General features: G+C 37.0%; 5 protein-coding genes across 5 annotated transcripts; 3 read left to right on the top strand and 2 right to left on the bottom strand.

Moving 5' to 3' along the window:
• Nucleotides 1–62: 62 nt before the first annotated feature.
• BATDEDRAFT_27403 (uncharacterized protein) lies at nucleotides 63–2,906 on the bottom strand (the record flags this gene model as incomplete). Its single annotated transcript, XM_006681608.1, has 6 exons — nucleotides 63–986; nucleotides 1,070–1,819; nucleotides 1,919–1,996; nucleotides 2,081–2,144; nucleotides 2,221–2,356; nucleotides 2,432–2,906. 6 exons carry the CDS (start codon nucleotides 2,904–2,906, stop codon nucleotides 63–65), a joined length of 2,427 nt encoding a protein of 808 aa, XP_006681671.1.
• A 422-nt stretch (nucleotides 2,907–3,328) lies between these two features.
• BATDEDRAFT_91505 (uncharacterized protein) lies at nucleotides 3,329–3,889 on the top strand (the record flags this gene model as incomplete). Its single annotated transcript, XM_006681757.1, has 3 exons — nucleotides 3,329–3,342; nucleotides 3,429–3,573; nucleotides 3,701–3,889. 3 exons carry the CDS (start codon nucleotides 3,329–3,331, stop codon nucleotides 3,887–3,889), a joined length of 348 nt encoding a protein of 115 aa, XP_006681820.1.
• A 34-nt stretch (nucleotides 3,890–3,923) lies between these two features.
• BATDEDRAFT_91388 (uncharacterized protein) lies at nucleotides 3,924–8,024 on the top strand (the record flags this gene model as incomplete). Its single annotated transcript, XM_006681756.1, has 15 exons — nucleotides 3,924–4,015; nucleotides 4,101–4,257; nucleotides 4,335–4,845; nucleotides 4,912–5,029; nucleotides 5,098–5,291; nucleotides 5,482–5,598; nucleotides 5,666–5,778; nucleotides 5,833–5,947; nucleotides 6,031–6,216; nucleotides 6,900–7,025; nucleotides 7,099–7,181; nucleotides 7,258–7,297; nucleotides 7,378–7,456; nucleotides 7,547–7,698; nucleotides 7,817–8,024. 15 exons carry the CDS (start codon nucleotides 3,924–3,926, stop codon nucleotides 7,969–7,971), a joined length of 2,238 nt encoding a protein of 745 aa, XP_006681819.1. The 3' UTR covers nucleotides 7,972–8,024.
• A 485-nt stretch (nucleotides 8,025–8,509) lies between these two features.
• Nucleotides 8,510–8,929, bottom strand: BATDEDRAFT_91576 (mitochondrial 37S ribosomal protein MRPS17; the record flags this gene model as incomplete). Its single annotated transcript, XM_006681702.1, has 2 exons — nucleotides 8,510–8,704; nucleotides 8,819–8,929. 2 exons carry the CDS (start codon nucleotides 8,927–8,929, stop codon nucleotides 8,510–8,512), a joined length of 306 nt encoding a protein of 101 aa, XP_006681765.1.
• A 237-nt stretch (nucleotides 8,930–9,166) lies between these two features.
• On the top strand, nucleotides 9,167–13,243 carry BATDEDRAFT_91387 (uncharacterized protein; the record flags this gene model as incomplete). The annotated part of the gene is made up of 17 exons (XM_006681755.1): nucleotides 9,167–9,357; nucleotides 9,806–9,866; nucleotides 10,135–10,149; nucleotides 10,276–10,359; nucleotides 10,457–10,550; nucleotides 10,732–10,818; nucleotides 10,904–10,982; nucleotides 11,060–11,201; nucleotides 11,268–11,462; nucleotides 11,585–11,607; nucleotides 11,692–11,923; nucleotides 12,021–12,207; nucleotides 12,277–12,327; nucleotides 12,438–12,605; nucleotides 12,683–12,726; nucleotides 12,816–12,940; nucleotides 13,011–13,243. 17 exons carry the CDS (start codon nucleotides 9,167–9,169, stop codon nucleotides 13,066–13,068), a joined length of 1,836 nt encoding a protein of 611 aa, XP_006681818.1. The 3' UTR covers nucleotides 13,069–13,243.
• Nucleotides 13,244–13,425: the final 182 nt, after the last annotated feature.

Below are 13,425 nucleotides of genomic sequence, written 5' to 3'. Positions count from 1 at the left end.
GTGAATATGATGGCAAATCAAATTTATCAGACCATTACGTCCGATTAAAAAATAGAAATAAGCTACATATGATATATATTTTCAAGATGATTCAATTTCAGTTGAATTCGTTGCAACTGTAATTCTGTCAATTCATGCACTAAAATTTCAAGAGTAGCTTCGTCTTTTTTTACAAGTCTGTCAGCAAAATCCAATGCACTACGCAAAGCTTCCACTGTTGCAGTCATTGATAGTTGATGAATATCATGCTTTGAATTTTGCACAGGATAGTCAGCAGTTCCAAACATAGCCTGAATGGCAGCATGGGCAGCTTCAGATGCCAACACGGGTTGTACGGCAACAGAAAGCAAGTGAATCAATGACATGAGTGGATTTGGCGCATCTCCAATTATTTGCTGAGCTAAAAGTTTAAGCTCATCCAAGTTCCGCTGGGTTGGTTTATCGGCTGCTTCAAAATTAGTAGGTGCACCGCACAAATTGGATGTTGGTAACTCGCCTATAGGCAGCTGCAAAAAATACTCGATACATTCTGTTTTTGATTTAGTTTGTACAGCGTCGGCAACTAAACTCCATTGAAATCCATACAAATGTATAGCATCTAAAAGCCGTAAAGTTTCTTCATCTGACCAAGTAGGTTGATCTGGTATTTCCGAGTCGCATCGTAAACCATGAAGTCGTACAAAACTATTGCTTGAAAAATCGGATGGATATCGCCCAGAAACAAAACACTCGCGACAAATGGAAAATCCATCTAATTTGACACAGTGATAACTTAAACTTGAGCTATCTGCATTGCACACAGCACAGAAACTTTTCCAATACGGAGTTGCTAGTGGGGGTGACGGAAAAAGATCTTTGTATTGCTGATCATATATTAGTTTTTCTGGATCCGACGGCGTTGTTGATGCAAGAAGCAAGTATGTATCGCCACGCAATAAAGGTATATCTGCTACCGACGATGCAGTTGGCTCAGAGTTGTCAGAGCTCTGTAGAATCAATTGTATGGTAGTCTGATTAGCTACAAAATCAAAAATACGTAAACAGTGTACAATGATCCAGCATATAATACCTTTGTATTTATAATGTTGTGATATTCAAGAAACGCATGTACCAGTGCAACATACATAGTATCAGATTGAATTTGATTGCAGCAATCGACAATACAAACTTTTTCAGAGGAGTTGTGCGCTATATCCAAAATCTGATTTCTAATTAACGTATACATTTCTATGTCATGAAATGCCTGAGACTCTATTTCATGAACACTTTCTGCAGAGAACCAGGCAGGTAGCTTGCTCTTGGAAGATGGTGTAGTGTTTGTACTGTGAATATGATCTTTTCGACGAAGCATGGCGGGTAAGGAGATATTAAGCAATACTCCATTAGGCCAAGGCTCATACTCGTGTCGTTTTACTTTTACTTGAAGACGACGATCCAAATTTGTTGTTGCAACTCGCCAGATGAACAAATCGTGGTACTGCAAGGTAGAATCATAGTAGTCATTTTGAGTCATTTTGAAATTCAAACCATGACCCAACAACGCATTATCGGATTGAAATAAATCGCGATTGTCGCCATCTATATCCTCGTCACCAGAATCAATTTTATAGTCCTGATCATCATTAAGCTCAGTAGCTTCAAAAGTATCCGGGCAATTGAAATCTTCGTAGAATTGTTGGTCTGATTGTAGCTCCTCTGTATTAAGTATATCGTTGATGGGTTCATTCTGAACTTCTTCGTGTGAAGTTTGTAATTCAGCACATGCAGACGAAACATCGGATAGTTCATCTGGATTGTCAATCTCATAATCATCTTCATTCTGATTAGCAGCAGCGTTATTGATCCGTATTGAAAAACGATGGATTAGCAAAAATGGCATTGTAAATACAGTCATGAATAGTCAAACAATGGAATTCACCATCCATTCTCGAAACTTGATGGTGTCCTTGATCCATCGAACAGTTACAACGAATGGTTCTTCGTGATCTTGATGTTCCTGAAAATGATAGCAAAGTAACAACAGTATATCTGAATAAAGGTGGGTCAATTATGAGAAACTATAGCCACATAATGTGTATACCTCTGGATCTGAAAATTCGCTGCTACTTCTTGGAACCCATACATCAGCAGAGTCGGGTAAAAACCTATGCATTTTGAAAACATAAATGTTGGAACCAATAAGCCAGAAACCATTCAAAAACTGGTTCAAACAACTCTTACCAGTAGTGCAGTAAGCAAAATTCGTCCTTCATTTCCAGTGTTCTAAAGTAGATATTTCGATCATCTTCCTCGTCAATGCAATCATCACCTTGAATAACATGTGTGACTTGATTGACCATTTTATCTGAAACACATCCTAATAATGGTAGTTTTAGCAAAATTGAAGCTGATGGATTTACAAATTCATCAAGGTCAGATAACATGGAAATACCTTGCATCATATATATTGCAGGAATATACTTTTGTCTAACATGGTCAGGCACCGAGCTTGCAAAGTAAATCAATGGTAGTTTCCAATGGCCAGATCGCTGCAGATTCTCAGATATCTTTAACAGACACATGCAGTCAATATCCGCCTGAGCAGGGTCTTGGAAACGAGCATTATCCCAAGGAGAAGACGGAGATTGAAGGGCAGCAGACTTTAATATTTCAAACAAGGAACCGTTCTTAGCAGTGTTTTTAAATAGTTTAGTTGGAATACGAATAGGAGATAATGACGATGAGGAGTTATGTGATAGTTGGAATGCCTGAATCTTGCGGGTTAGACTGACGATTTGGTCGAAAGAAGGAGATTGAATCTGATGTTCAGCCAGATGATCCGACAGTTCTTTCTGTAAAAAAGTCAATTCATCTGAAGAGAAAGTCTGCAGTAGATGGAATGCAACAGCAGGTTCAAATATGGCCATAGCTGTGGTTGATGATGCTGATAACAGTAAAAATCATTTACATTCACGTAAAATAAATCGCTAATAAGGGTGCAAAAATACAATCTCGTGAAATCTACTAAACATGTTTCAACTGATATTTTAGTGATTGGCATGCATAATTGCATTCCTGCAATCTTTGTCTTCTTGAGTTAAAACGTATCTGAGATTCAGAATACACCAAGAATGAGTTTTCATAGAATTGTATTAAAGTATGCATCACATGAATGTTGTGTCCATTAAAGAATCAAGAGTATCAATCTCTAGTATGGAAATGCAACAAATAATCAATCATTGCTTATTTCAAAGTAAAATACTCTTTACAGGATGAGTAAAGTTTTATTGTGAACACAACTGTAAAACGCGTTCTACCGACTTGGACTGATTTCAATCCTCATCAATCCATGAATGTCCAAAAGTAGGATGAGCTCATGCATACTTGAGACGACTGTTCAAGTGTATAAGTTGACTATTGAAACTCACTATTTTGACGCTTATTTATAGAGCACCACGAAAGTTTCAACCACCAACCCATTTTCAGAAAGAATTCCAATATATCCACGAACTATGTGGGCAGCTAAAACAATTGGAAGAATCTCAACGTCAAGAAGCCATATTCAAACGTAATCAAGATTATAATGAACTCAAAGTATGGTTTATTTTATTTTATACTTGATACTGTTTAGTCCAGATTTGATTACTTCATGTTGTCAGTAAAGGATATATTGGCTTTAACATGCTATTCTAATGGATGTGTATGATGTGCGTGTTTTCAGGAAATGACTGAAAAGTCTAAACAGGATGATGAATTGGCACTTTTGGGAACAGAAGCAGCTATGGGTATTATCAACATTGGACTTCGAAAACAGATGCTACGAACACGGCTTGTTAGTAGAGTCAGTGATGAAAAAGGCAAGCTTATTTGCGTTACAATAAGGAATTGTAAAAATAAAATGTGTGTATAAATAACAGCGCAGCACTATTATAGAGCTAAATAACATGATGCAAACACACAAGGATGACTTTACACAGTTTATTTGGAAACGACGACTTCAATCGCGACGGGATCTGCGATTACTTTTCCAAGCGGGGTACAGTATAGATTGATTTTTAATAGTCTAGTCAAACTATAGCAGCACATGATTTGAACTTTCTATTGTAAAACATTGTACATAGGCCTGGAATGATTGGTCGTTTCGGTGAACTGATTTCAGACTCAAATATGGAAGTCATTCAAACATTTGAGCGCAACAATTTGGCAAAACTATGCAAAGAAGCAATCACTTCTGGATTGTGTGACCATGATGACGTGCCTGGGTTTTTTAACAACAAAGTAATATGAATGATCTTGACAATTAAATGATTTGTTTCAAAATAGTTACCTTTTAAATCGTCTGTACTTTAAAATAGATCACATTGATTTCACCAAAGAAAATGAAACGGATCAATGTTTTTCCAAGCAGACTAGAATTCCAGATTAAAGAAATAGAAGACGATATGGCTGTGCGCGATCCAGAGCAATGGTATACCGTGTATGCTACCTGCGGACCGTGGGCAATCAAATTGTTTTCCAAGCCACTTGTGCAAGACTTGGTTCATCAGTCCATAGAACAAATCCGACACATAAGCAAAGATGCAGACAGTCTTTCCTATATACATGTTTTGGCTCGCACAATTGATCTGGTTCATCCCACCCACCAGCTTCAAGCAACTATTCTAGCCTTTCCATTATATGGAGTACAAATACTTAAAAAAAGGATATTATCGTTGGGTTATAGTATGGATCCTGCAAATGAGGACTCGGTGATACTGGACCATAAACTGGCATTGGACATTTTGAGCCAGGTATATAAGAAACTAGAAACGGAGCATCGCTATTATTTTGAATGGACTACTCTGCCAAAAACTAAATGGAGAATCGGTAAATGATAGATTATGCACAATCTTTGAAAGAAATACACGTATTTAACTAGGTTATCAACAATAGGCTTCTCGACTGGCCGGCATGTCAAGGTACTCAACAATACTGCATATCCGGGTATGGACTCGTTTAGTTTTGGATTTGGAAATGACGGATCGATATTCATGGATGGCGAAAAACTTCGGTAATTGATAACCGCAGGCTTGAATAAGCCTTTTATTTTTCACTGATATATAGTATTTTGAACTATAGATATGTTCATGACTTGGCACAATCTACTTTGCCCATCGGAATTAAAACATGGGGTGTAATGGTTGATCTACACGCCGGATCCATAAATTTGGTATTGAATGGAAACGTTGCCCATGTCGCATTTGGACATAGTGCAAGTGCATTTGATTCCTACGAACAGGAACGACAAAAGTACAGTAGTATGCTTTTTGCGCGTAATTGTGTCTGGATGTAGGAGAGAGGGTTTGACAGCAATATTCCTTATTTTAGACACTTGATTTTAACAAATCAATTAATACCAACGTTTTCCGTTCAAGGTATATATCCATATATACAGTTTCTATATGGGTGTATACATGCCTCATGATTGATTTTTTGTATTTCCAATCTCTTTTACATTTCCAGATGAAATTAGCATAGAAGAAAGACCATTTATTCGAGTGAATTTTGGGGATAAGCCTTTTAGTTTTCATGTTAATGCTCTGCCAATGAATAACTTGATACAGCCACATTCAACCAAAGGTAAAATAAAATTTTATGGATGCTGACAATCATTTATGCTAACCATTGGGTTTTATATTGAATTCAGGAATTGACCTCGTATCTATTCTGGAAATATCGGGAGCTAATGCAAACCGCGAGCGATTATCACAAGAAGAAGATGAAAAACTGCACATGGCAAGTCATACACTTTATTTACTTGTATATTGATAGACTAAACGTTGCCATTATTGTTTCATGTAAATGGTGAATTAGTCGCTTGAAAAAAATTACTTTCGTGTGTCGCATATCCCAGATGCTATCAAAAGCTTTTCACAGTTTCCTCCATCAGTATATCGCCGATCACTGGCTGCAACTAGATTGCAAAGAGGTAATGTTTTCATTTGATATATTTATTTGCCAAATTGTTTATTAAGTTGGCCTGGCCCATTTTGACCTGTAATTGTATTTTAGCTTGGAGAAGATTCAAAGGACATCAAATGCGAGAAAAGATCAAGCAGGAACAGTATGCTGCCGCTGTCAAGATTCAACGAATGGCCAGAAAGAAGTTGCGTAAAATTCGCCAAATTAAAAACGAATCAGCCGAGCAAATTCAAAAATTTTGGAGAAAAAAAATGTTTATATGGGCTGCATTGCTGCGTAAGTATCGATTTAAACATTTTAGCTTTACAGCTGTATTCATGTAAAATGGAACATTATCTTGAATTTATTGCCTCTTTTACTCTGAAATAAGCAATGTTTGAATATTCATTGCGCTTTCCTACTACAGTTGACTTTAATTGGCATTCTCAATTCTTCAAAACACAGCGCCATCATATGATGCACACAATTGAACCATGTTTTTGAATTGAGATTGTCCTTATTTAGCATGCATTGTACGATTTTCAAAATTATTCATTGAAATCTAGATATTGAGTCCAACTATTGTCAATCAAACTCTTGATCCTAAAAATTCCGGTTCGCGTTCTAATTCAAAAAACTAATGACTGTATGTCCTAAGAATGCAACGGTTGTTTTCATGCCAATCATCAAATATTATAATGTTTGAATGGGATGGAGTAAGAATTGGATATTGAACAAGTTTCAAGGATGTGGAGTTTGCTAAAACAAAAATAGGAATGCTGCTTTAAACATTGTTCAGAGCACAATATTGCCTAGTAAATGTGATGCGGATTGGCACCAATCACATTATGAGATTAGGAGTTTATTATACAGATTCTCTTATCTAGTAGTTTATTTTACCTGAATATGACGTCGTTGTTGAATACACTAGAATTAAACATGATGCTAAACTACACTTTTTGGGCTGAAATCTATATCAGGATGTATTTACCAACAGCCTATTCCAGAACTTCATCGAGCAGCAACAGTTATTCAACGAAAATGGAGACATTGGCATATGTTTAAAAACTCTCCTCTTGCATCAAAGTATCAGACCAAGATTGAAGGTAAAATTTGTGCTTTGCTTTGGGTTCAAAATCTTTAAATTTGTATTTGCGTCGGCTAACTAGATATTGAAAGATCTGCATGCTGCTGCCAATCGGATTATTCGGTGGTGGCGTCCTCTACACAGTCGAATGGCCGAGATTAACGAAACCAGAAGAGCAAGTTCCAATACCAAACACTGTATCTAGCATTTACTTGAAATTTAATACGTATCATTATGTGTTAATTTTACAGAGAAACAAGGCAGCCACAAACATTCAAAGAGTGTACAGAGGTAAGATTTTCAACGTGTTGATATAATGCAATCAATAACTACTTGACTAAAATGAAAATATAATCACTTTAATATGCTAGGATTTGCATTGCGAAGGCTACTTCGACCTGATATTCGGAAAAAGCTTACTGAACTTGGAAGTGTCATTGCAAAAGCAAGGTAGGAATATCTTTAGGATGTGATTATTTGTTCTTTATTGCATATAATATTGCCCAAATAGATTTTAGTCTAACCCAAATTACACTTTAGACATAGTCTTTTGGAGATTCGCAGCGCATACATTATTCAGCGAGCTTGGCGCAAAGTACTATATAAAAGAGTTTGCGCTGAAAAGGCAAAGACACGAAACAAGGCATCTACTCGAATCCAATCCTTATGGAGAGGATTCTGGGTTAGATCTCGTAAGTTTATATCTACTTGTACATGCCGACTTTATGTTTTTGTCAAGATATAAGCATGATACTAATCTACAACCATTTATCTTGATCCATAAAATATGTTATTTTTTGGCATGACTAGATACTCCACTTAGGTTTACGTATGGAGAGGCAGTATTTCTTACTGCTGTCTGCAAAGCGCTTCGCAACTCGCATTTTATCCTCAAAATGTATCGACCTTGTGGCATTGTTTGCCCAAAATCCGATCATGCATTTAATCGAGACTATCGCAAGTAATACAATACTATATGGTTAAAAAGAATAAAAACAAATAGCTAGGTTACTCAATGATTGGATTTACAGCCATATTCACGTAAATGAAACACTGGATAAGTGCCGAAATACAAGATAAACAGTCATGTTTGATTGGCGTCAATTTACTGGACACATTCCATTCCACAAACCATCTGCCTGATTAGACATGGTTTACCAGCTGCTCAACATACGGTACGAGGATTGAAACTATACCACACAACCTCTTACTATTGATTTTGAAATCCTGCAGCAAATGACGTTAGTGTAATAAATAATAGCTTTGTGCGTCGAGCAATTCCAAACACCAAATAATTGGGAGTTTCTATGAAAGAAATCATCAATTTCGAATAACAACGAATATTTAACCATTGTTTCCTCTGGAGCAAAACAATCAATACAAGATAAATACAGAAAAGTGTTTCATTTTACGCGAGTACGGATTTAAAACGATTGCGATGGATACTGAGATAGCTGTAAGAAATCGATGATTCGAGACAACAAATCTAGTCAACATGCTAGTCTACTGTTTTAAAGCCCCTTGTGTGTGAAGTTTTCCTTCATCATCAATGAAACGATCTGCAGGTTTAACTATTTCTCCTAATGTGAAACTTTTGAGTTTGCTGATCTTTGTGCAAGAGTTTATACGAACCCAGTCGCCCACGACACACTGGCTGGTTTCGTCATGAACCAAAAAGTTTTTATGTCTACGAATCGGCTATTTGATTTCCAAAAGCATTAAAAGTCATTAGATGGATTTGACGTAGATAAGTGGGGCAATCAAAAGAATGTAATTCTATATAGAATAAAATATCACAAGTTTGAGACTGACCTTGAGAACAATAGGATGGATCTTTACTCGTTCTACTCTGACTTTGATTGTCTTTTGCATGGCAGTGCCAATGACCCGACCTACAAAAGACTGAACATGGTTTCCAGTCATGCTGTTTGAATTTGACAAATGAATTCGATGGCAAATGATGGCAGCACAAAACACAGTGAATTAGGGACTGGTCGGTATAACTAGAGTGGGGAATATACCCTAAATCTAACAATGTGCAATCAAAAACACGAACACAACAAAACCATCCGTAGCTCACCATCTGGTTGTCAACTACTGTTCTAATCGTCAAGCCGAGTCATCCCTTGTTTTTGGATTTTCGCTGCTGCTACACTTACCATGAGCTCACCTATGCATTTAGGACGCCCTTCAGTATCCAACAATCCTATAATGCCCATCATTGCAAATGGGTTACGGAGAACCTCATCTACTACATTCTGTGAAATCACTGATCCTCAAACTGGCAAAACCTTCTATGCCAATCTGCTATCAGGAGAATGCAGTTGGGAATTGCCTCAGAATGCTCGCATGTAAGCAATCAGCTTCTTTTGATGCACCGACCTTATTCAACTCGTGTTATCTGGATTCTTCCAACATGGCAATCTATTTATATTGAGTGAATACCTATACCATTAGTATAGGTATCTGCAGAAACCCATGATTTTATTCCTTTTTCAGATTAGACTGTTCCTGCTGATGACTTGTTGTATTGGCTCAGATTAGCGCTTGTTATCCTATTTCATAATGGGGTTCTATACACGTTAGCTTTTCAGCTTAGCAATTCAATAGCCACTACATTTACTTGCAACCCATCCCGTCTCAATGCACTATAAAGTTAATATACGTTTTTAATGCAGCTAACCCATTCTTTTGATCATGACATATCCTATGCTCACACGGGACATTGCTCTGTATACTTGCCTATGGATTGCTATTGCCAAACGCCTCTTTCGCTGCCTTTGTTTGCCACCTTGAAAGTGAACCACGTGACCCAACTGGACAAGAATGGTGGGAGCTCTTTGATGAAGGACACAAGCTGGTAAGTCCACTACATCTTGTCTGGTATTTCAGTATCGTCAAGTAGCCTTTCATATCAAATTATGATCGAGTAATCACCTGCTAACACTCATCTATTTTTGTTGGTATGATTTGCCATCCAAGCCATATTTCTACAATACTAAAACGAGGCAAACTGAATGGGTTCGACCAACAACTGGAACAATTATACCTGTAAGTATATGGCTGTATATATGCTGATATACCAATAAATAACCAACTGCTAATTATTTTAATTTATCATTATTTAGCTGATTGCGATTCAGGTTGGTTGACTTGTCGCGTTGTCATTGATTTTCAAATCACTGATTCAGCCCATACTCTTCCTGGCTTGATGTTTTAATCGTTTATAAATCCATCTTGCACATTTAAATTAATTTCATATATGATAGAATTCTGCAATCGGTAAGCGACTATCACTTTCTTTCAATCCAGCAACTTCATACACTCCAAACAACTACGAGACTGGTGGATCTGTAAGTATTTTATCTATATGAATTTGTTTTAAAAAAGATTTACAAATTGATACTTTTCTGACCTTCAAATGAATTCCTTTTGGCAACTCTTAAATAGTCAAATGAAAATATGTTTCAAGCACGTATGGGAACTTCTCCAAAAGAACACCATTCACAAAAGGCATCATCTCATTCTGGAAATCTGGTATCTGGTATACATGATATGCGAGTTGATTCTCCTTCAAAAGACTCTGGATTTCCTTCTAAATCAGATATCAACAGCAAGTACATTTGTCTGACAATAAGAGTTTGAAACTGGTTTAGGCCTGTGCTTTGATTGCTATCAATATTTTATTGTATACTAACCTTTTGGTCATTTTTTGATCAATATAGATGCTGGATTGATGCGATCGACTCCTAGTCTAACAGCAGTGCAAAACGCTCGTTCCATGGGCATCTCTGGACCGGTAAATAGCCCAGGTAATTTTAATGGTTTGATATACTTATGGCTGATTGAATTTCAACTACGACGTCAAACTCATGCTGCTTATATAATGGAATTCAGATGCTGCTCAAGCTATGCATCCATTTAGTCAAAATAATATTCAAAATACTCAATCAATGAGTCTGCCTGCTCTTCAATCGTAAGTTGATGCTATATCATGTCATAGCTCTGAAAGGTATTTTGGCTACTAATCATTACTTATTTATACATATCTAGTCTTCGCACTTTGCCTCCAAAGCTATTACAAGACATCACTCAATTCAAGATTGATGGTTTTGCCAAAAAGTATTTTTCAGAACATCGCCGAGGAATATTTAGAAGAAAGGTTCCTCTTGAAAAAATGTTGATTTTTCAAAAGGTATGCTTGAATGCTGAGCAAACCTATCCACCAGCTTGCCAGTAGCTTACTAGATTTCTTATTTAGGACGCGCTTAAAGCACCGTTGATGCAACTACGTCCTTCGCTTCACAAAGATGCTATCAAATGTTTTAAAGCAATTCAAAAAATCATGAATCCAAGAGTATCTCTCGAGTCACAATTTGTAGATATTCAGGAACTTCTTGAAAAGGGAATTCGTATAGGTGGTCTCCGAGACGAGATTTGTGTACAGCTTTGCAAGGTAATACAAAAATAAGATTTATTTCGATGCCCGTATAGTTTGATTATAAGCTTCACACAAGTTATTGTGGTACTGTTGTTGACTCATGGCGTTTCTAATCTATTCATTTCAAAAACCTATAGCAATTAACTAAAAATCCTAGCAAGTAAGTATAGGAATTGGTAGCACATGGTTCTGTATTCTGATCATCAGATATATGGTGCAGATTCTCAATATTTTGCTTTTATAGCGAAAGTCTTAAACGTGGTTGGCAGCTAATGGATATCATCTGTTCCACATTCCCACCTTCCAAAAACTTGGACAACTACTTGAAAAACTTTATTCAGCAGCATTTTGGCATCGATGGACCTGGTAGCCAACTTGATACTATTATTCGCCACACTTCAGGAAGTCTTTTACGGACGAGTCGTATTGGTCCTAGAGGTCGTACAATGACACCTGCAGAAATCAATCAAGTTTTGGTAAATTATTGGATTGAGTTTTGATATTCTATACTAACTAGCTAAATTTTATCCACTTGATTTTATTTTTAACAATATGGTTGTATTTTACTTGTAGGAGGCTCCATTTAAAAACTCGGTGTTTGGAGATACGTTGGAAAATATCATGGAGAGACAAATAAAGTCTCAGCCTACTTTAGAGCTTCCAAGAATTCTCTTGTTCCTTTCTGATGCTATTCTATCACTCAATGGGTGCCAAACAGAAGGCATTTTTCGAGTGCCTGGTGATGCCGAGGCAGTATCTGGTGCGTTCCTTTTACACCAATTTTGTTTAATCTACGTGTTTATTAATATTTCAAACTCGTGTCACATAGATCTTCGATGCCGCATTGATAAAGACGAATATAGAATGGATGGAATTCATGGTATTTTATTATTGATACACCATTTATTTGGTTCATATTTCAGCGTATAAAAGACAACTTGGTGGCCCATAGTAGGTTGCTAACTGGATTATTTTGGATTGAATTTTTAGATCCAAACGCCCCTAGTTCGCTTCTTAAGTTGTGGCTTCGAGAACTTGCTGAGCCTTTGATTCCCGGTGAATACTACGATGGATGCATTCAGGTGGGACAGCAGGATGGACATGTGAGCTCACAAGATCTATACATACCTGCTATACGAATTGTTGACGGACTTCCAGGTACGTAGATATTTAATTTACTACTTGGCTACTGCGCAGTATGTGTTGACGTTGGTGTCTTGTATTGAATTTTTCAGATATCAATCGTAAAGTGGTTCGATTCATGATTCAGTTTCTTAAAGTATGCATTCATGTCTGTTACATCATATTGATTTATATTTTCTATATGAATGTGCTGATCTAAACTATGCTGTGCAATATGTTGATTAGATCATTGCCGAGGCACGCAACCAACCCATTACCAAGATGACAGTTGGAAATTTAGCCATGGTATTTGCTCCAAACTTTCTTCGATGTCCCAGTGACAACCCAGCAACCATTTTTGAAAATACCAAGTGAGTGAATTGCTTTAAAGCATAGTGCGAATCTACACGTGCTGTGACTTGTGCTAACCCATTCTGTTAGATTTGAGCAAGCATTTTTGAAAGTGCTAATGGTTGGCGGACATCAGTCGGACTCGTAGAACACCCAAAAGGACAAACTTTGGATTCTATCATCCTTTGTCATCTTTCTCTTGTCATAGTCGTGGGTTTTGCTTCAAACATCAAATACCACTTTTTGCTACTTTTAACACAGATTGATCCGCACGTCTACGTTTTCGAGCTACATTGTCAATTCCACAATTAAACCTTTGTTTCAATATTTGTGTTGCATCAGTAGCATTTGACACTGTCATTTATTTATATGCGAGTGTTGTAGGGACTGAGATGATGTTAAACCATACAGTCAAATAGGTTGGCTGGGTTAAGGCCAATATAGATCATCGAGTTAGATTGAGTTGGGGAGACAGTTTGTGTTAAGCGATTGCATTCAGTCCAAC

The sequence above is a fragment of the Batrachochytrium dendrobatidis genome (assembly GCF_000203795.2).
Source record: "Batrachochytrium dendrobatidis JAM81 unplaced genomic scaffold BATDEscaffold_13, whole genome shotgun sequence".
Lineage (NCBI taxonomy): Eukaryota > Fungi > Chytridiomycota > Chytridiomycetes > Rhizophydiales > Batrachochytrium > Batrachochytrium dendrobatidis.
This window is presented reverse-complemented; position numbering and strand designations above follow the sequence as displayed.